The sequence below is a fragment of the Opisthorchis viverrini genome (genome assembly GCF_000715545.1).
Source record: "Opisthorchis viverrini unplaced genomic scaffold opera_v5_51, whole genome shotgun sequence".
Taxonomy (NCBI): domain Eukaryota; kingdom Metazoa; phylum Platyhelminthes; class Trematoda; order Opisthorchiida; family Opisthorchiidae; genus Opisthorchis; species Opisthorchis viverrini.
The window spans coordinates 1,400,613-1,422,633 of NW_008751707.1; the positions used below are offsets into that span (position 1 = coordinate 1,400,613).

At 44.0% G+C, this 22,021-nt stretch overlaps 1 protein-coding gene across 1 annotated transcript in view; it reads right to left on the reverse strand.

The window, feature by feature from the left end:
* Positions 1 to 5,682: 5,682 nt before the first annotated feature.
* Positions 5,683 to 22,021, reverse strand: part of T265_03534 (hypothetical protein) — a gene marked incomplete at both ends in the record, with an annotated part of 37,256 nt that continues 20,917 nt past the window's right edge. The window contains 8 exons of the mRNA XM_009168046.1: positions 5,683 to 6,539; positions 6,917 to 7,177; positions 8,312 to 8,533; positions 11,699 to 12,090; positions 12,971 to 13,361; positions 14,450 to 14,617; positions 17,258 to 17,689; positions 19,860 to 20,037. Of these exons, the coding sequence (XP_009166310.1) occupies positions 6,247 to 6,539; positions 6,917 to 7,177; positions 8,312 to 8,533; positions 11,699 to 12,090; positions 12,971 to 13,361; positions 14,450 to 14,617; positions 17,258 to 17,689; positions 19,860 to 20,037 (2,337 nt within the window). The remainder of the gene's footprint in view (positions 6,540 to 6,916; positions 7,178 to 8,311; positions 8,534 to 11,698; positions 12,091 to 12,970; positions 13,362 to 14,449; positions 14,618 to 17,257; positions 17,690 to 19,859; positions 20,038 to 22,021) is intronic.

Here is a 22,021-nt window from a genome sequence, read left to right on the forward strand (position 1 = left end):
ACACCACGGGTTTGGAAGGGTCGGTAAAACTTGCTATTCCCTTTGAAAGGTTACCCCCACTGAGGGTGGTCTATGCGGGAAAAGAGAATCGTATTTCGGCAAAATTATTCCCATTAAATCGGTTAGAACATTTGTCCTCAATGTAGTTACACATGCAGAGAAAAGGAAAAAAAGAAAATTAATTATCGAACGACTTTGAACGATCCTCCCTACCAACGGTTGCCAAATTATGCCTTCTAGTTATGGCTTCTGGATATAATACGGTTGTCAAATTTACATCTTCCAAGGGTGCCGAACATTCAAGATATCTCAGAGGAAATCCTGCGATGGTTGGATGCGAATTTATCGTGTCTCGAGTAGTGTGCTATATCCCTTTTTTGCCGCTAGAAGTCAAATGCCTTCTTGGAAGCCAGTTTCAAATGACAATTTTGGATTTCTATTTATTCATCTTGAGAAGTGCCACGACGTTCCGAGGGAGGTGTAGCCATTCACTATAACTATTCGTGAGGTAAGTATCAATCCAGCAGTCCCCTGGATTCGCGGTTGAGAGACTGAGGATAAAAAACCAAAATCTCTGAGATAGATAACGGGTCACACTCCTATCTTATACAGTCAGTAGTCAGGAGTCAATAAATGCTGAAATTCGAGCGAGAATGGACTTGTTTGTTCAGTCTATTCGGCCTGACTTCAGACCAAAAGGCTGGTGGCCTCTACAAACAACCCACAGTCAATCGATCGTTGTGATTTGATTGACAGTCCAACCTGTAGCAGATGTGCAGTGGCAGGACAATGCAGGTAAGGCAGCACAGCACTGAGCCGCGATCCTGTTTCATTCCCGGTGATAGCTTGATTTGGATCAGTTCTGACAATAATTTGTTTTGCAAAAATTAGGGTCATTGCCAGGCCATTTCAAAAATCCTGGAGATTTACAATGGGAGAAAACGATAGTGGGTGCAAGATGAAATGATAAAATTCCTATGTCCAATTTCGTAGGCCCCTAAATAATCAGTCTGTTATGCATTGATTTGACTGAGTTCTATAGGGAAGGATATGCGTATCAGCTTCTTCACGCAGATACAGTCGTATGAGATGGCTCACTGCAAAAGAAATCACCAACCACAAATCTCAACTCGTACAAGGATGGCATAGCGCATCATGCTTTATATTAGGAATCCATCCACCATTGAAATTCGTTGAAATTCACACTGCGTTCTGGATGGCCTTCGATAAACTTTGTCAAGCAATAGAAAAGACAATATCACAGTATTTCAACAATTTCTCCGCTGTCATGCACGTAGAACAAATAGGATTATGTTGGAAGGTGATGTACAATCTCTACGTACTAACGTACCACTTCATGGAGCATTTCCGTATGACTTTGTTTTGTCGAACAAAACTAACGTAAAACGCCCTGAGAGCTAATTGTCCCATGTGCTGAGAACATGATTTGAGTTTGAATGTGAAGGCCATAGGCAGATTGTTCCAGACGGCAGGTAACTGAAATTACATCCCAAACTCCGTTGTATAACCGCTATGCTAACAACACTCTTGCTATCGCCGAGGTCGGAAATTTACAATGTCATCGGTTGCAGTTTCCGTCAGTTCATTTTCCATATGATCTACGCGTGCGAGCCAAATCGCAGTTTAACAATTCTGGATATACCTGGAAGTAGGCTTCCGAGCAAAAATTTACAGTGTCGCCAGACAAGCTGGAGTGGTTAATACATGCAGTTCCGAGCCTTGCATCAACCGCATACAAAACTAATCGGATAAAGACTGTCAGACAGAGCTAGAAGGCCATTGATACAGGCCAAGCGGTAATCAAGGAGAAGTCTATTAGGAAGAATCCTATAGTAAATGGCCACACCGTCCGCCTCGTTGGGTTTCAGGGTAATCGGAACAAGCACATCTCACGGTGCACAAGGTGGAGAATAGTATCTCTATGCTCCTAGTTCAACTGTGTCTATGTATATCAGGAAGGTCAGATTCCTGAAAGCAACCTCAGAACACACGGAGCATACTGAGACCCTAAAACTCCACCGAAATCTCAATCGGAAAGCCGGCAAGCATCCAGACTAATCAAGCACTCAATCAATTCAGCAACAGCCTGGGTCGATGAAAGTAAAATTCAAGTAGCGTGAGGTCCCTTGTAAGTGTTGCACCCGCTTGCTTGCAATAAGCACCAGAGCGGGAACTGCTGTCAGATATAACAATGCACCAGGGCGACGGTAGGGTAGATAGATGTCTACTACCTCCAGCGTCTGAATACAACTCAAATGTGCTAGCTAGGTTACAGTCAAATCAGTGAAGGCAGAAGTCAAACTAGAACCAACGCATCGATTGCGAGGAACCTTGATATCGGCCGTCGAAGTACTCAAGAACGTTACCTTCGTGTCTTGGTGCAAAACCAAAACCCCCAGCGGTTGTCAACTGTTTAAGTCGCACTAATTATCAAGCGGCTCCACGCGAAGAAAAGATTTTCAGTAAGATTTTATCATTACGACGTCACTCAGCATGCGACCGGTTGTACACAGTCAGTGATCGACCGTTTGACGTTTGTCATCTTGCTCAACAATCTTTACTGTTTTGCGTCCACCAGTGAAGACAACAAATCTTACCAGATGGCGATGCACGTCCTCTGCCTGTTTTGACAAAATGGATAAAAAGGATACCAGCTTACTTAGCAAACCAGTGTATTCCACCAACTAAGAAGGTTCTCATTTTGGTAGTATCTATGAACGCTATAAACAAACGAGTGTGGCCTACCAACCCATCCGCATCATGCACTTACAGGGACTCTAATCAACACCAAATGATCAACTTCTATACATAACCATACTGTGACAGTCTTGCACCATGAGGAGAACGAAGCAACCAAGGTTTCATGGCTGTATTCGGCTCTCGATTTCCCTGAAATGTTATAGGCATCGCACGACTTCAATGAAGATCTGTTAAACAAGAAAAATTGGCCCTCAGGTAAAATCCCTAAGTGTCAGGGGACAAAACCATCAATAAATTTAGTGAGCCATGGATTCCACTGCATGGAATGCTGTACCAGAAGAGCAGGGAGAATGTATAGGGTACTTCGATACCTATGGTAAACTGTGAATAAACAAATAAGTGCCCCACCTCCTGGAAATGAAAGCATTATTCCACAGTTGTTGCACTTTTTGGACGCAAAACTTCTACCTGGGAACAGGCTAACAGCCCAAACCAAGAGAATGTCTGGATCCGCTCGAAGTGAACGCCCGTACATATCCAGATGCAGCTGCTTAGCTCTATAATACGATAATACCTGAATAGACCACCGGAAAGGCAAAATAACAAGCGGGGCGCAATGACGTTTTTCAATATCCATACCCGCCAACTGAAATCACAGTGCTGCTCCTGTTAAAAATGCTCTGCTGCTTAGATAAATTAGTTTTGTGAATATTTAGCCAAAAGAAACATCCACTAATTAATGATCATTCCCCGTGCTCTGTGCTTCCGGACATACGGTCAGATTGGGTTTTATACTGAGGTAGTGAAACCTGACAAGGCCCTCTTCTTTCCTTTCTTGTTCAGTTTTTTTTGTTATTCATTACTATAGTTTACTACTATATTGTACTACCTAATCGCTGTAACACACGATGAAAGATTGGTTAACCTGGACCATGTATCGGTTTGTTAATGGACGGCCAACGGGATGTTGGGAATAGTGTTTTATCTTGACAGGTCCTGCACACTTTCAGACCAAAAGGTATTACCGGAGGACCCCGTCCCATCATTAACCAGCCAAGTTCTGAGATGAGGGATTTGAGAACACAGATCGATTAAGACATATAATGAGACGCATAGATAGTTGCAAGAGCTGAGGCCCAAATTAAAAATTCCAGAACTGCTTTTGGGAAATTGCGTCATTCGTGGAATCTAGGAGCGGTCAGTTCACTGGGTCCTTAACCGAATTACTGTGTTTAGTACAACAATCAGATCCTGTTAGGCGAGGATGACCAACATATGAGATCTGCAAGCTCATCTGCCGCCTTTGAAATGTAACTGTTATCCGACGACAGGCGTTCTACGTTTCGAAAACGTGAAGGGAGTGCGAAGTAAATGCACCAACTCATGCGGACATGTAAAGGTCTACAGGAAACTCCCGCCTAAGTTCACCACATCAAGTGGTTTCAGACGAGGCTATCCTCTCTCACCTTTCTTCAACTTCTTCATTGATGCGATTATGGAAGACTCTAATGCATTTGCAGTCGAAGTGCCCCCAGGGCATTCCCTCACAGATATCGAGTAAGAAGACGAAACAACTCTTCTGGGATCTGCAGTACCCATAATGTAAGCAATATTAAATGACCTAAAAAAAACTGCCTCACAGTTTGACATGTGTTTCGTATCTGCAAGACTGGGTGGCCTTGTGCTTGCGGATGAGCCGATTAGGGCAGTAGACAATCGTTCTACCAACACAGATGTATCAGTCCCGGTAGTATAGCCAAGGACGATATTTCCATCCGGATTGAGAAGTCTGAAGCAGCTTTCGTGAACTTGCATCTGTGACGCGGGCGTGACATCAGCTTATTCGTCGAGGGTCTCGTTTTAAATGCTGCAGTGTGATCCATACTATACGGGTCAGAAATCTTGCCGCTGCGCGCTGAAGACATCAAAAATCGCTGTGTTTGATCATCGATGTCTTCGGGGCGTTGCTCCAGTCTTATGGAGAACACCGAATCAGCAATACCGAAGCAAGTCAAATGATTTTCGAAAATAACTCGCCCACAATAGATAGACTGTGCTGGTTCGGCCACGAGCTCCATATGTCAGTTGACCGACTTCCTCGAATCGTTTTCGCACAACCACGAAAAGGAAGAAAACGAGTCAGGAGAGGTCAGACAGTGACTTGGCAGCGAAATATGAAAGTTATTACCAGCACAAACCCAGCTGAGCTGGCCATTACCACCTCCCTGGATGGGGATTCCGAGACGGGACATACCAATGGTTAAAGAGAGTCAGGCATGGCCCAGTCGCGCCCTCAATGGTGCTGGTGCACCTAAGCTACTGCCTTCAATGCATAGCTCCCCCTACAGACAACCCTGCATTTACTCATCCATTATACCAGCCTCCAATACGCTATCTATCCTCCTTCCCAAACCATCGGCGAACAAAACTGTGACAGCTACAACCACTGTACGGCGAGTAGGCGGTTTTTACAGCTGATGATGACGAAGTAAATACGGTTGTCAAATTAAGCGTTGTGGGATGTTACATTTTACTAGGCTTCAATAGATTCGTCTTGTGTGTGGCCTGGAAATCCACAGAACACGGAGGAACTTCAAAACTTCTATTTCCGCCCACTCAGTTTGTCAAGTCAGGATTGTAGGGACTTTAGAGATGCATCCAAGAAAACGCATAGATGTGTGCGCTCCCCCCACAGTCTGACGGTTTTCTTGTTCCCCACCTTTTACTGAAGATCTTCATGGTTTCATCATATCCATGCGACAGCACATACTACTGAATGGTGATGACGATGCCGAAGTAAACATGAGGGTTGAGCTACTACCCCGTGTGTCCTAAACAGGAAAAACTAAAAAATCTATTCTCGATGGGTGCACCACCCAGACGGGGCGACGATGAGAGAGCGATACCTCAAGATCCACAGGAACGTAAAAGAATCAAAACATGGGCGGATATGATCACTTAGTTGCTTTTCAGTGTCTGTATTTGGTAAGAAAAAAACAATAAAGTCAATAGGATCGCGCTGTCAGCGCGAGAAGAACCATTGTGTAGCGTATTGAAACCATATTAGATTGCTACATTAAGATCAGAAAAAAAAACCTTGAGAACCAGAAGTAAAACCATTGAAGTCAAAGTTAGGATGTGGAAGAAGTACAGAGTTGATAAATATAGGATGTTGGGGTACAAAGTGAGTAAGTTTTTCACGCGTCTCCCTAAAAACCAGAGCAACAACAGTGTAGAAGTGAAGAGTCAGTTACCTACTTGCCATCACGTGTAGCCCTCCAGAATCTAAAAATCAACGATAATCAGGCATCAAATGAGCAAAAAGGGCCCGGTGCATGATCAATGTGGTTCTAAAAGCACAGAAACCGGAACTTCGAATCTGCATGATGATATAACAAAGACCGGGGGTAATGAAATTAAAAAAGACACGAAGGATATGAGTTCGAGACAGAAAATGAATAAAATGCGAGGATGAAAGGTGGATGGTTGGGTATCAGCGTTTAGATGTAATGCAGGGTCCGAATTTCAAAGTGAAGAACAGGACTCAGCTCGGAAATGCTGCACAGATAAAGCAAAACGGCTAGTGGAACTCGAAAGACTCTGTGCCCGTAAAAACTGGTACCGAATGTTTTGCTCCAAACAGGGTGACATGTCATGATGGCGGTTCTTAAGCAAATGCGTCGCCATTATGAGCAATAAAGCACACTGTGGGATGGAGATGTCAGGAATCACAATATACAAAGGAGTGAAGGCGCAGCAAATGGTTTGGACGACGAGACCGATCTGCTTGGAACGGGAAGAATCCAACGTTGGGTTACCTAAACAGATCAGGAAAATGGGGAGAATGAATATGACGGAATTACAATGGAAAACTAACGGACGTTTCGAGACTGATGAAGAATCCAGATCTGATGAATGGCTTTATTCGTGAACAATGATTAACCGGTGACAAACTGAGTAAGTTGTTGCCAGGTAAATGGCTACGAGAAATGAAATAGATCGCTAGTAGGAAATGGGAAGTTGACGCAAACAGAAGTAAATCTGCGACCAAAAAAGTGCAACTTACCACAACTTTGGCAGAATGGTGATTACGCGAGTTAGGACCGGTGCAATCTGTTCGGGGCAGCAGCGGGAACCACAGATGACATAACCGGGACACCAGTGGTTTTAGTGTTCATTGTGGACCTCGGTTTACCGGACAGTTCGGTTACGGAACCTGCCCGATCTGGCCCAATGCGTGTCGGGACGGAAGAAGGAACCTTGCTATCCAAGATGGAATTCGGTGGATTGCGGCCAGCAGAATCTGTAGATTCCACTGACCTAGAAGCAGAAGGATGAATACCGCTAGACAACGCACGCGAAGAAACTCGGTTTGTTGGACCACTTCCACTGCCACTTCCTGTTGCGCTGGCTCCGGTGCCATTTTGCCGACTAGCCGAACTGGCACTGCTTGCACCTAGCATCAGTGAAAAACGGATTCATGTATCAACATTTGTGGAACCCTGTAGAGGGAGATACTGGTTTGTAGCAAGGATCACGATAGATGGTTGGCTACTACATCTGGACACGACAATACGCTGGGCATGACAGCATGGCAACAGTGAAAAAAGCAGCACTCATCATGCGCCTTTCGTGAAGTCCATCAAAACTTTGACGATAAGACTAGTCTGATGGAAAAACGGGCTGCGGTAGCCAAAGAAACACCCAAATTCTCGCCTAATAAACTACCGAGACAGTCCTCAAGCCAGGACAGGATGCCAAGGGCGGAGTTTTACTGAAGTGTAATTACGAGGGTCACCTTTTTCATGAGCCGTACTGCTAATACCGGTTTACTCCGTAACTGCAACTTCTGTATTGCAGAAAGTTTTTCCATTTCCTGTGTATCCATCGGAATTCTGACACCTTTACAATTTGGCGCTCAGTTTGTCTGCGTGTAACAGTGCAACCATGGAGTGGCTTGCTGACACCAAAAACAACAACTCGTCGTAGTCCCGTTCAAGTTCATTCGGCATTCAGCTAAGTCGGACGGCTTCAAAAGTAGACAGCATATTCTCTTTGGTATCATTCTTCCTCTAAAGTACTATCAATACCGAACCATATCATCACCAGTAGCTTTGCGGACAACTCGTCTCGATACCGTCGAAAACATAGATATCCACTGAAGGTGTAATATTAGCTCATGTCGGTTCAAGTTATCGCTAATGCAAGACCCAAGTTACACATGGTCAGGAGGTCTACCACCAGGACACCGAGGATGGCTGGCCGCCGTGTAGTTCATGTCAGTTTGTGACTGGCCAGTTGGTTGGAAAGCAATCTTAACCAAGTCGCTGTGTGTCAACGCTGTCTACAGTAGTTTGCAAACCCCAATTCAAGTGAATGAATTCAACCTAACGATACCATTAAAAAATAAACCGGACAGAAAAAACAGGTCCAAGAAATTATTTTGCCATCAACAGTAGAGATACGAGGTAAATGACCGATACCGAAATAGCAGCAAGACCAAGCATGTACGACAAAAAAAGAATCTTGGAGTCTAGCCGTTGAGTGCATTGCACAAAATCGATTGATCCACGTAGTCAAAGGAGCTCACTACTGGCACCATTGGCGTCTTCAAAACCGTTCGCCTCTTTCTGATCAACAGAAAAGTCCACCGGCCGATTGTCCTTAACAGATACTGCGGTCTCTGCTTGAGTGACAGCAGGGCTCGAGCCATTGCTAGACGCGGGTTTGTCCGACTGAACAGCTGCTACCCTTGCATGGGATGGTTTCCGATGAATAGGTAAGCATAAGCAATGACGAGGAGATGCGGAAGCTTGCATACGCCATGGGTTAGTAGCAAATATGGTGAGGTTGCAACGCACCCCACGGTACCCGGTAATGTGAGCACGATAAGAAAATGGATGAGTAGGGAACGCAATGAGTGGTATATATATATACAGAACACAATGAAAAGTGATAATGGTGACCACAAGGAGAACACATGACGATGAGTAAGTGACAAAGTCATATGCAGACAGTGAACACCACCACCATCACAGTGCAGCAAAATCAAGGCCATAATGAAAAATACGGTAGATGTGCGGATCACAGGGTTACCATCGAGAAAGTGGGAGGGGAAATAAACAGAAAGGAAAAAGAGGGTGTAGGAGAAATGTCAACGTGTGAGTAATATACCGACGACCTTGTACGGAATTGCAAACCGTGCGATACAAATCGGTAGAGGAGACCACTTTGGTCAGTATATTAAGTTATTTATTCAAATAGTAAACGTCATCATAAAGTGGTAGTAGCGTACTGTACGGTAGCATACCATGGAGGAAGCCATTGGTGCTTCAATGACTGGTTCATTTTTATCTGCGACACTTTCCCAGCTACTTACTCAGCAGACAGTCGGTTAGCAAAAGCTTCCCAGCCTCCATACAACGCCTCAGGGCTAAGATGCCAGATATTCTCCCCGAATATTCTATTCTCTGAAATTTACTACCTCAGTAACACAGGCCTAGCGTTTCCGCCAAATCTGCCTGGTCCGTACAAAACAACGGTGACAGAGTAAATGTTATCAGTAAACTATACCATGAGGTGGAGTATGCTGTCACATTACGCAAATGTTCATGTACCAAACTATGAGACATTATGCAGGCTTGCCGAAGTGAAACTACAATTGAAACTACAATCCGTAAGATATTGCCCTGGTTATGGGGAGCTGCCCAGAGTGCCAACTAACTCAATCGGTGTCACCGAATTCAGGGAACTAGAAAGCTTTGGGGGCTAAGAAGGTAAGCAAAGCGGATAACGGTATCCATTACATAACGTTAAATTAAGTTGTTGGCCACCCCAGTGCGGATTCGCCGAGCTATGGATGGGGGGATCAGATACAACCATTTTCTCTATGAAAGTTTTGATAGATATGAAATAAATCGCAGTACAGAGCCGGTCTTTAAACGGAGGGACGATATTGTGAGTAGAACACTAACAAGTGTTTAGCTTAGTTGCTGAATATTATTTATCACCTATACCCACAGAGTTTTTACCAACATTCTGCTTCGAAGACTGCCAAACAAGTTGTGGAAACAGGTTGAGCAGAATGATCTCCCTCGTGACTAAAAAGATCATGTGTGCGATAATTCAGGGAAAACCGAATGATGCTGCTGGCTTACCATGTAACCGAATTAGTCAAAATGCGAAATGATTACGCCAGTGCACGCACAAAAACTGAGACAAAATATGCTAGAGTACACCTAGGGCGAAATATTTGGCTAAGGAACCGGTGCTCCTTGTTATCACTGATGATCCTCTTTCTAATAGTAAGGTGTGACTAAAGTAAAACTTATTTCGAAATTTAGTTCCCCTGAAGCATCACCACCTCTCCAACGCGGCTATGTCCAGTTATACTTTTGAAAAATTGCACATGAGGAGAAATAGTGTATTTATGTAACAATAGACACTATTGGTAAGATGGTTGAGCGATTCCATAGACTTCTCAAATCGTTGAACTCTGGCAATCTTTCAGTGCACAGCCACCATGCACGCGGGTGGGCTAAGCCAAAACTAGACAGAGCCAGTAGAAAATGCAGGACTGGGTTTAAAAGACGAACTTGTGCTCAGTAATCTGGGCGCTAACCACTAGGTCATTTCGAGATCTCACATGCTTCGGACTGGTCAACCATTTACGCAGAAAAAATTGCACTAATCTAGGAGTGTGCCATCGCACATCGGTCGGGAAAGCTCTTGTCATGTATTAACTTAGAAATACAAACTGCATGAGAGCCTGATTCAGGTAACTCATGCATCAACATCATTTAAACGATGCACTGAAGACTCATAAGTTCTTCCGTGATTTTCAGGGTCTTGGCGGTGATGGCATACCACAGGACAGAATAAATTTCAACCACACATTAATCGTACTTCACTATCTTCCTATATTTCCAGGGGGAGAAAACTATTGCTCGTGTAACCTGGGCCGACATGATATTCGACTATTCTAACTCTCTCGGGTTATCAGGACGTAAAGAATAAATAACACCTATATTTTTGTAATGCACTACTCGTAAGGTTGCTGAAAACTCCTCGGCAGCCCACGACCGGGTTCGCCCTTCTTGGGGCTCATCAGGGAGGCGGCCTGGTGCAGTACATTCAGTTGCCTGGAAACATCAAAACCGAGAGGTTTAGCTGGGTTCCAGGTGAGTCTCTCAAAGAACCAAATTAGCTTGCAAATGAGTGTATATTCGTTCATAAATAACACTGTTCACTCATTTTGACTCCACTATGTAAGGGGCTGGAGAAATACGATGACACAGGAGGTCCGAAATGCATGGGTAGTGGCAAGATATCAACGATACGGTGGTTACGCAAGATAATGAATGTTTTACGAGAATAGTGGAACTAAACCGAATGACTTCCTAGTTTAGTTCCGGATGAAACATTGGTTCCAGTATGCCCCAGAGACAAGATACCACATTTATCGTCACTAACAACAATGTCGTGATCCTCCCGAGGTCAAATACAAAGATTAGCCCTCATCCACTAAAACAAGCTGATTAGGCCTGCTGACCAGTTCGAGGATGTCCACATTATCTATATTTTATTGTAGGTATAAGAAGGGTATAATGATACCGAATGTCCGATATAAACAGTAAAAATTCCATCAGTGCTGAATCAGTCATGGTACGAAGGGAGGTGTGCAACATGCTCATGATACGTGCTCGTTGACAGGACCGGTTGTGCTGTCCAAGGATATCCGCGAGTGTTGCTCACTTATCACAAGCGAAACAGCGGACAGCTATTTTACGCTTTCTACGGGTCATAGATACTACGAGCGCTGACCGAAAGCAGCCGAAAGTTGCTTCAGTGCCGGCCCCCTAGCAAGACTTCGCTCTCAACCACGAAACCTAAGGAACCAAACATTCTGTCATTTGAAAGTATTGATAAGCAGTGTACAACAAAAAGAACGCGAGAAACCGAGATCACAATTCCTTACCAGATACACTCTGCAAGCTTGGGGGAGCGTTTCGTACGAAACCAGTATGTGCAGATGCTGTCGGACCAGTCAGTTCACCCATAAGTTTCGTATTACCACCAGCACTACCAGACCCATTCGAAGTAGGTCCTTTATGATTTTTTAAGTTGGGACCAAGACGTGTACCTGATGACGCTGTGGATGATGAAGAAGAAGCCGAAGAGGCGGATGAACGAGAGGAACTGGAAGACGACGAATTCTCAACCTGCTGCTGTGTTAGACAAGGATGTCCTTGACCGACAACGTGACTCCGCGTGGGCAGTGGGTTTAAAGAAAATCCCTGTCCATCGATTCCTGGTTGGGAAAACATGACTGACTGGGATACAGGAGTGTCCATAGGATTTGTTGGGAGGCTAAGGAAGAATATGGTAAAACTGGATTAATGGAAGTTCTTACTGAATGCGGAAGCACTCGTTCAAAACGGACGACTCACAGCTAGGTACATCCCTCCGACAGCTTACTGTGAACTTGCCTTTTCCGAAACTCGACGTGCCCGTTCAAAATAAAAAAATTGCACACATGCCTAAGTAACTGGGTAAAACTAGGTGCGCTTAGTTTGTTGAGTTGCTTCTCCTTGGACCCAATTATTTCGTAGAAAGGAACGGGTAAGCTGTGATATAAATCGGGATACTCGTCAGTGGCATTCATGGGGCATATAAGCAACAGTTAGCACCATTATGCAATCTCCACCATCAGGCGTATCTTTTCGTTCATACTAGATAAACAAAGTCGAAGTCTTCTTTAAGATGAACAAAATTAGAGGAATCACCAGCAGATTTTTCTTGCCTATTTTTGACGTTGCACCTGAGTGCATTTAAAAAAACCAACTATTCGATTTTATCGTAAGAAACGTCCTCAATGTTTTCGGCACATGTGTAACAAAGGTGTCAGCTTTGAGAAATGGCGACGTTATGACACGCGAACCGAAGCTGGATAGCGAGAAAGAAAGGAGTGTACTTCACAAATTTGGATAAGACTATTCTAAGCGCCCTACTACATAACTGCCGTGCGATGGGATTTCTGAGACAAAATCAATTACTTTCACGAATCGGTGACCAAGCGAAAACTTTCGCTCAACTGCCAACCAAAAAGCCCACACACGCTAAAAGTAGGGGGGAAAAGCAAACGCATCTTTCAGGAAAAGGTACTTATCAGATAACAATGCTTGGATACTTATTAATGAAGGTCATGCAATGCAGAATAAAGTAGGAATAAAATCGAGTCACCACATACTTCTTCATCAGCATCTGTCCTTGTAATGCTGGTGCTGTGTTTATGCGACCATTCACTGCACCGGCCCCGTCGACAAAACAAGGGTTTGAGACAGGCGTAGGTGCCGCGATGGGATAAAGTACGGGCGGATAAGGATAGTGTGGACCAGAAGTTGTTCCTGCATTAGCACCGTCCATTGACTGAGGAGGTTGCATGGTTGGCTGGTGCATCATTCCAAACATTGATGCACCGGAAGCGTTTGCATTGGGTAAAAGAGTCAAACCTGAGGATGCACTGTCTGGCATGGCATGGTGCATTTGAATGAAGCGCTGCGCCATTAGACCCTGCGCACCGGACGGTCCACCGACCTCAGAAACGGAATCAACTTCTTCGAAACTGAGCTGGGCAAGCGCTAAAAAAGGAGTCCAGATTCACGAACTTTAGTAGGCTTGACAATGAGGGAGACAAACAGATATAGTATTTTGTTGTATCAACTGTCTTATTGCCCACACGATAATGCAGCCATGTAATATGCCTGTAGACCTTAAGTCATGCTGCAGCAAACCGTTATTACGTAGTCAAACCAAACATGTTACAGGTTTACATGACATCCAGTTGATCATCTCTAACTTCATGGAGTAAGTGATTATACTGAGAAACTCGTTTGTATTTTGGATTGATACGTTAAAATAGCTCGGGACACAAATAAACGAAGGGTCAGCTACTGATCAAGTGTTTCCTTTGTTCGTCAAACAAATACGCCCTAAACTCACCAGTTGACTATCTATTAGTAGACATATACTTGCCAACATGAGTCTTTACCCAGGTCACAGGCATTCAGTTTGTTAAAGACGAGGGCTATGCTTCGCCGCCACGATACAGTCACAGAGGCTGTGCGTTCAGTTGCCGATAGACCAGAGTACCTTCACTAAACAATTTCCGTGGCTGCTTCTGTTTAAAGCTAGAAATGGTGCATCCTTCTAATAGCTTCTCAACAGCTGATGAAGGATATCGTCCCCAGTGTTTGTGTTTATCTTTAACTGCTTTGAACGGTTGAACGGAAAAGCACTACCATAGATGACGAACCTGAAGGTCCAACTCGGTCCAGTTTAGGTGCAGTTTACCTGGCCTCAAGACCAAGGGTCCATGACAACCTGGTTTGGTAGTGCCCAAATGCGTATCCACTATAGCATAAAGCAAGCTACTTTGGATAAAAGATAAAATATGAGTAGCAGATAGGGATCAAAATCATGAAAAACGTTCCAGTCAGGGGTTCCACTACACCCAGTTCGCCTCATACGCGGGTGATTCAATCGCCAAGTTGGAAGAAGGTTAACCCGACAACAAAAACGGTCGCGATACATTTATATCTTTGCAATGTACTACTCATAAGGTTGCTGAAAATCCAACCATATTGAACTATCTCGTAGACTCACCTGAGGCGATATCTCCAAATACATTGCTGAAAATCAACCATATTGAACTATCTCGTAGACTCACCTGAGGCGATATCTCCAAATACATAGTAACATTGTTCTGAAAATGTATTCTTATTGACCGTATGTCGGATGTATCCATATTTGAGCATTTCTGTTGCATAACGCCGAGCATCTCGGCGATCCGCGAATCCGTCCACATGAGCATAGAGCCAGTCGACCAGATCGGAGCCTGAAAAAAGGCGAAATTTTCTAAATGAACGAAGTTATACAAGAAAGCCAACACAGGCCAATAGGTTTACAAAGCGCCTTTAAGATGAAGGTGACGCTATTTTACACGAGTCTACTTGAATCTATAACCCGAAGTAGATGGGATGTGAAAATACTTAAGACTGTGGAGAAGAAATCAAATCAAAAGAATAAACAGCGACACCTTGCGTTATTGTTGTCATACAGAAACTGGAATGCAAACGGCGAAGTGTTTTCTAGTTATCAGTAAGAGCGGTCGGTGAATCATTGAAGGATTTGAAAAACGAACACGGATCTAACTACCGCCGTGCTTATAACATTTGGCCCCCGCACGATTCAAGCACCTGTGAAATGGAAGTTTTCGACCTATTGGAACATCCCGTTGAACCACATCATAAAGACCGTCTCAGAAACGGATAATCTACCGTCGATATTATGACGTCACCCAACTAAAGCAACTAATGAAACAATGGTGACCAATGCGGTTCGTATAGGTCCTTCGCCAACCATATAATCAGAACTGCTTTTGGACCAAAAACTGTGCTGAGCCTAGCATAGGAGTGGGAGCCGTCATCCTCCGACAATGCCAACTTCGACTATAGGACATTTACGGCCTAAGCTACTGAAACCAACATGTAATCGACACCTGGAAAATTTTTGTCGTTGACTACCGTGCATGAGTAGAGGCCAGTCGAGACATCCAAGAAGCTAATTTATCCACAGATCGGACGCAATAGTAGTAACGTAAGTAGGTGTACTTCGGTAGGCATCTCCCGCGTTATAACCACCCAAAGCTAGCTGCAGCTCACCTGTGGACATACGGAAAGCTTGAGCCAGACATTGCTGGAAAGTCACACTTCCCGTCAAGTGTTTTGATATGATAGTAAGCATATATAAACGGCGCTTAGTCTCTCTAGGGTCACCTTTTTATAATTTGTATTTTTACAAAGTTGTGGAGGATTTTAATCGAAAAGTTGCCAGTGAATCGATAGAATCATGAGTGAACGGTCCACGGTGTTGTCGATGATGAGGGCAGTGGAGTGTGTTAAATCCAAGAAGTCTACAGACCAAATACATGTGTGTCCTCGCCCAGAAGTGAATGATTAAACGCTTATCTGAGAAAGATGGATGGCGGATATTGAATACTGTAATTTTCCTGAATAATGGAGTATTACTATATGTGATACATCCGTTTTTGAAGAGACTGCAGTTAGTATTACATTAGAAACACAGGGTCAACAATCACTCTTTTCCAAAACAGATAGTCTGTGTTTAATACTAGTCGTGTTGATATTATTTTGGTGGTCACTACCCAATATATGTCGGCCAATCGATATTACCTCTCCTCGATTTCTTGTGAAGGTTTTTCGATCAGCCTAGCTGAAGTAAATTCTAGATAATATTCACCAAACGCCATAAATTCCTGGAATGTCACACGTGCTCCTGAATTTCCTGACAGTTTCCAGAAAATATGGGAACACAATCCTTTTTATTTGATGCCCCGACTGAATACATTAATCAGCAGCGTGGTCATAACCTTCTAGTCTGATAAAAATTGTATGGTTACTGTATCGCTCTATTCAGAATTCTGTAGCAAGCAGTCATTGGTTTACCAATACCTGTTTAATGTTTCCGGCAGTACCGGAAGTGGCCGTCATTCACTCAAGCAATCAGTTCTGACAGTAAGTACATATGCTGAGATACTAAAGGTCCCGAAACGGTTGACCACAAGGACCAATCGGTTGTGACGTCGGAAGTTTTAACATCTTCACCCGATAAAATCTTGAATCTAATTGCTTCCATGTTTCATTGGTCAGTATAAAATCCCAACTGAGTCCAGAAGAACACGTTGTCAATCCGAGTTGAGTCGAAGGTCATGACTGGATCTGGCACGATCACATCTCCATACAACCCTGTGAATCCATATCTGGCTCGCATTTTACGAAAAACGGGCTGCACCACCCACAAACCTTCAAGTACAGAAAGGCCTGAGGACCACTTCTGAATACCAAAAGGTATAGGGTCCGAAATGTTCCCCCCACTTCACCGTAAAATCCAACAGAAGCATCAAGCGATAACTGCAAGCGGTCTCTCTCAGAAGTGGCCTATCCAGACAGCTACAACTGCGTCATCACAGTCAGTGCAAGTTCGTATAAAGTGAGCGCCTTTGCCCTCCCCACATACTTTGTGGAAGCTCACTAATTGTTTGTTGTGCCACGTTAATACCACACTTTCCCATTACACTGTCACATCGGGAAGGAGCGGAAGAATTGTTGGAATACAGTCGCAAAACGTACACATTAAAGTACCTACCGTCTCATAATGTCAACTAAAAACAAGCTCTGACCATGCAGACACTGTCAGGATTGTGCAGACACGGACATGATGTCAAACAATTTACAGGGCTACTTAATGATGCCGTAATGGAATCGACGCTTGCTCATGGTCTCCAACTTCCCACTTCAAGGTGAAGGTGAACTAGAGCCAAAGGGAGACTGTTCGCAGGTGATAAAACGGATGCTGATTAATCCATGCCACATTTTCCCAGCAGAGAATTCGTCAAAGTGCTCTTAGAAATATACATGGCTTGCCGACACAAATGGCAGATCATCACCAAACTAACCAATAAACGCGTTTGGAATGGTGATTTTGAGCCATGTTCGGTCGTGGATTTCCAAATCGGAGTCAGGAAGCAACATATTATGGACAACCGAAGCCATGTCTGTGGTAACGGTCAAGGAGCTGGCAGATTTGGCAGTACCAAGTAAAGTATTCCCCATTTTGTGGTCGACTTCGCCACCTGAACGGGATCCCGCGGTCTTCGTGCTGCCGGCTCCGCCGCCACTGCTACCGGGACCACCGCTTCGATAGCCACGGCCATCTCCGACAGGACCATCATTAGCCTCAGCAGCTTCAGGAAGGGATTTACTTGTCATGTTCGATGCAGAAGGGACGGCACTAAGATTGGCTAAAGAAGGGGGTAGCAATTGGGGCATTCCAGGAGGTAGAGCATTCATAGGCAGGCCGGGATTACCTCCAAGTCCGAGAAAACCGCCTAAAGTACAAAAACAGAAACGGCACATACATTCCTAACAGGACAATGCACTATATTCAGTTTATTTGTGAATGAAGCGATCAGAGAGACAAACATAAACCCTGCTCAGAAACCATTGAGCGCAGAGATGAGTAACAAAAAACTGCGCTCCAATAGGAAAGGTTTTGGGCGTCATGTGACGTGTGCACGGGTAAAACATTTCGAAGGAATGTGACCTAGAAGAGATGAGCACTTTGGCAAAAAAACTTGACAGCTTAAACAAATTGCCATTACTAGAGAACGGCGAGCTATTCCTATTATTACCCCAAATCCCAGTCCGGTCTCAGATTATTATTATTATTATTATTATTATTATTATTATTATTATTATTATTGTTCTGCTGTAGCACACTCTCGGTGCCCAGCTGCCAATGCCACCCTGGGAAGCACGAGGGTTATGATACTGCCAGTTTGCGCCAGCCTAGACAGGGGAAGTCAAGATGCCAAATTCGAATTCGAACCACAGACCATTTGGCAAGTAAGTCCACGCCTTAACCACTGGGCTATTTTGAGCTCATTACTCAAAAGTAGGTCATGAATAACTGCATATCCTGTGCTTACATCAGGTAAAGGTAAGTAGTATTTCAGAAGACCGTTAAAGTGAAATCTATGAGGAAAAGCCAAGAAGCCATGTACGGCTGTTTAATCCTTACTGGGGATCACTGGCAGTGTGCAACTCACGAATCTCTAGGGCGATTCGAAACAAAGACTCCCTGGCTGCTAAGGGATTCGGACGACCCTGGAGATTTACAAGATGTATACTACTGATGATTTCCAATAGATATAAAACAGCAGTACAGTGCTTCTAGACTTTCGGCATAGAATAACTCCACAGGGGAAAATCTCGGTCGAAATTTCCAAATCTCCTCATGTGATTCATAAACTGTGTCGCACGTTAATCTCACCAAGCATTTTTCAAGTGTATTACGAGAAACGGGGTGGACAGATCAAGTTACGAAGGTAAAAGAAAGCGAACACAACCGTAGTGGTGGACAGAATGTTTGTAGCCAAGCGCGCACAATCCGGTTGGCAGTTAGGATCAGACTGTCAAACGCCAGGGTTGACTCAATTAAGTTTCCAGATGTCCTAAAGACATTAAGTTGAATTCCAACTGAGCTATCAGTTGTTCCATTGCGCGAGAACTGCAATGAATCAAAACAGACTCAAAAGTAAAAACTGACAGGAAACGTACAGAGGGGGAAACAATGTCCGAGGATTGAGTTGACACGCAAATGTCTGTTAGGAGTAGATTAAAATGAAAGAATGGCAAGCTAAGGAATGAAGGTGCTGGCGATAGTGAAGTGAAGAAATTCGCAAAAATAAAAGATGACGAGGAAACAAACCGAGATATTCAAACTGGAGACCAGGGAGCGTACTAGTCAGCTTGAGTTTACCGGTGAAATGAAATTAGGAGAACTGAGTGAAACAGAAAGGAGGACGATGACATCCACAACAAATTCCAAAAATGACGTTCGTATGGAAGCCTATTCCTTTTTCCGAGGTAATATCAACCATTTTCAAGATTCGATATTCAATGTAGACAGAGTAACAACCGTTGGATTAGGTAAATGGAAGTAATTCCAGAAACATCGCAGTTTGCAGAGCGATTGTGACATAATACGAATCAAAACGCTTCTGCGGTGCCTATATCTTTACAGCGACTCCATTTAGTTGAACTACACTAATTGCTAATGTCACAAATATAGAACAAGTTCTCAGATTTCGGATGGTAACGACTAGATGACATCTGTATATCTAACCAGCTTCAGTCCCACTTCTGTGGAAGGGAACAAGAAACACCAACGTTGTTTCAGGTATATGTAGATTTATGGATTACCCCGCCATCTACAGCGACCGTCTTTAGCCGGTCCGATCATTGATCAAATTACCTACTGTATTCATAATATTCATGTACACAAAGACCGTATTCGGTTCTAAAAAGATGGGTATGAAGGCCCGACCATGTCGGTTGTAAACCCAGTGCCGATAAGAGACAAAATGGTCCGACTCCACATGGGTGATGAAAACCAGTTGTTGAATAAGGCATAGCTGGAGTACGAAGTCAGTCAATAAATATTACTGTAAAACCTATGGGAATTTCAGGATCACGGTAACTGAGAGAAAACATTACCTTGCATCATGCCCATACCGGTAGAAGGCCCAGCACCGGTGAAAGGTGTTGCACCACCGGGAGCACCCATCCCTCCCGTCATAGCATTGGTGTGTAACACCCAGGCGCGTGGATCAATCGGACGCACGGGTTCTTGCCGAGGAACAGTGAAGTAGTCTTTCGGACTAGGATCCCAGCACTTGGCAACCACTAAGGTGATTGGTCTACAAGCAGGATAAGAGTATACGTTGGATAAAAATGTTAGAGGCTAGTCATCATTCACAAATGAATAGAAGTAGTGTGCTCTGGCCAAAATGTCGATTTCTAGAATCGCTACAATAGGTATGGGTGGGAGCATATGGGTTCAGAGTCTAACGGCTGACTGACAGGTCCGTGGTTCCCACCCATTCATGACTAAACAGTCATGGTCAAGTGTGCAAGGTCTCGGCTTTCGTGATTCTTTCGGGTTGCCTACCAGCGCTGCACTGGAAGAGTGTCACAGAGGTAGGTGGAAATCGGGTTGCACAATATTTTCTTTTATTCTTCAGCTTATCTGGATTCGAAAGTACTGTTGTTCGGATGCATATTTGTTTATTTTCGTTAACTGTGTGTTTACCGACCAAACTCACATTGGTATTACCCCGTGGCACGCTGACTGATAGGTTTCAATGCGGCTGGTTTCGATACTGATAGGTTTAGCTAAGATTTGTTCATCATCGAACAAACAACTCGTATTTGGTTACTTGTTCATACCGTTTCCAACACACTTGAATCTGTTTCCTATCCGAACGCCCCGGTGGACGGATTGTACAAGGTCTTTCGCCAAGATCGTTGTTTCCATTTCCATCATTAAATATTCCAGACCAAGTATTTCCCAATTGAACACCCAGCAGCGACTTTTAGGGAACACTGGACACATGTGGCAGCAGTTTAATTTCAACCCGCTTAGAAGGTGACGGGGTAGATGAACAATGATGTAGATCTGCCCCGACGGATGAAATCAATGTCACTGTAATGACTGTGCTCTGTTGGTAAACAGCCACAGGTACCATCAAGCAGGAAGCTCAATGCATACATCAAAAGAAGACTCAAACGCATCCAAACTCTCACGAGTGCCCATACGGACCAAAGTCCAACAATAAGATACGTTTTCGCTTACAAATGACGGTACGAGCATCATTTTGCTTTCAAAAATTACGGTTTGGATACGTCAAGAGCGGTAAGGTAATCCCACAATTTTCTGGTAAGTAACCTCCCAGCGACCGGTTGGATCATGTCCTTCTTCCGAGTTATGGGTAATCGTGATCAGTTGTGTGAGAAATTTCGTTTCTCCTCTTGATGATAAAATAACCCTAAAGATGATAACCATTCAGCTGTAACACTTCCAGTGTATAGCTAAGCACGAGGACTGAGATACCGCCAGGTTAACCAAGCCTACACAATCCCTTTTCGATTAGAATATGGGAATACTCTAATTGAATTCTTCCAAAGGGATCGTTTCACGCAAGGAGACGATCACCTCCTCTATTCCGAAGTTTCGGCGCAAAAACTGCGTAACTTTTTCCGCCACATGTATCGATAATATCGAGTATTAAAAGAATGTTAACTAGAGGCATTTCCATCTATCCGCTCGGAATATCAGTATCGCCAAGATCGGCTCAAAAAAGGACACGTCCTGTTTTTCTACATACGTGAACGCAGCAAACAATGTGATAGGACGTAGTTGAATCTGGTTTCCCAAAAACGTCATCCTGGAATCGTATGACTGATAAGACAGGAGAGAAATTTCTATATTCGAGGCCATTGGCACAAGGGTGAAGTGTATCTGCCCTGATTAGCAAAAGTTGGTTCGAATCGTCCTTTTGATTGCGCATGGCAGATGTGACCGCTGTGGTAGGCAGATAACCACTACCGGGCCCTGGTGTCCTGTCAAGGGCTAATCTAATCAAGGTTGGTTCCTTTCACTCAAGCACATCTTTAGTATTTGGATAACTCACTGCACAAGCACTTTGGACGTCTAGGAAAACAGGCAGCGATGGATTGTTTCATGACCGATTTTGTGTTCCTTTTGTAACATAATCGTCACACTGCTACCAACAGCAGAACATCCATGGTGAACGCATCAAGTCCTAGTCAGCAATTGCCTACGAGACTGGTGATAAAAATCTGCTCGCGTGTGAATA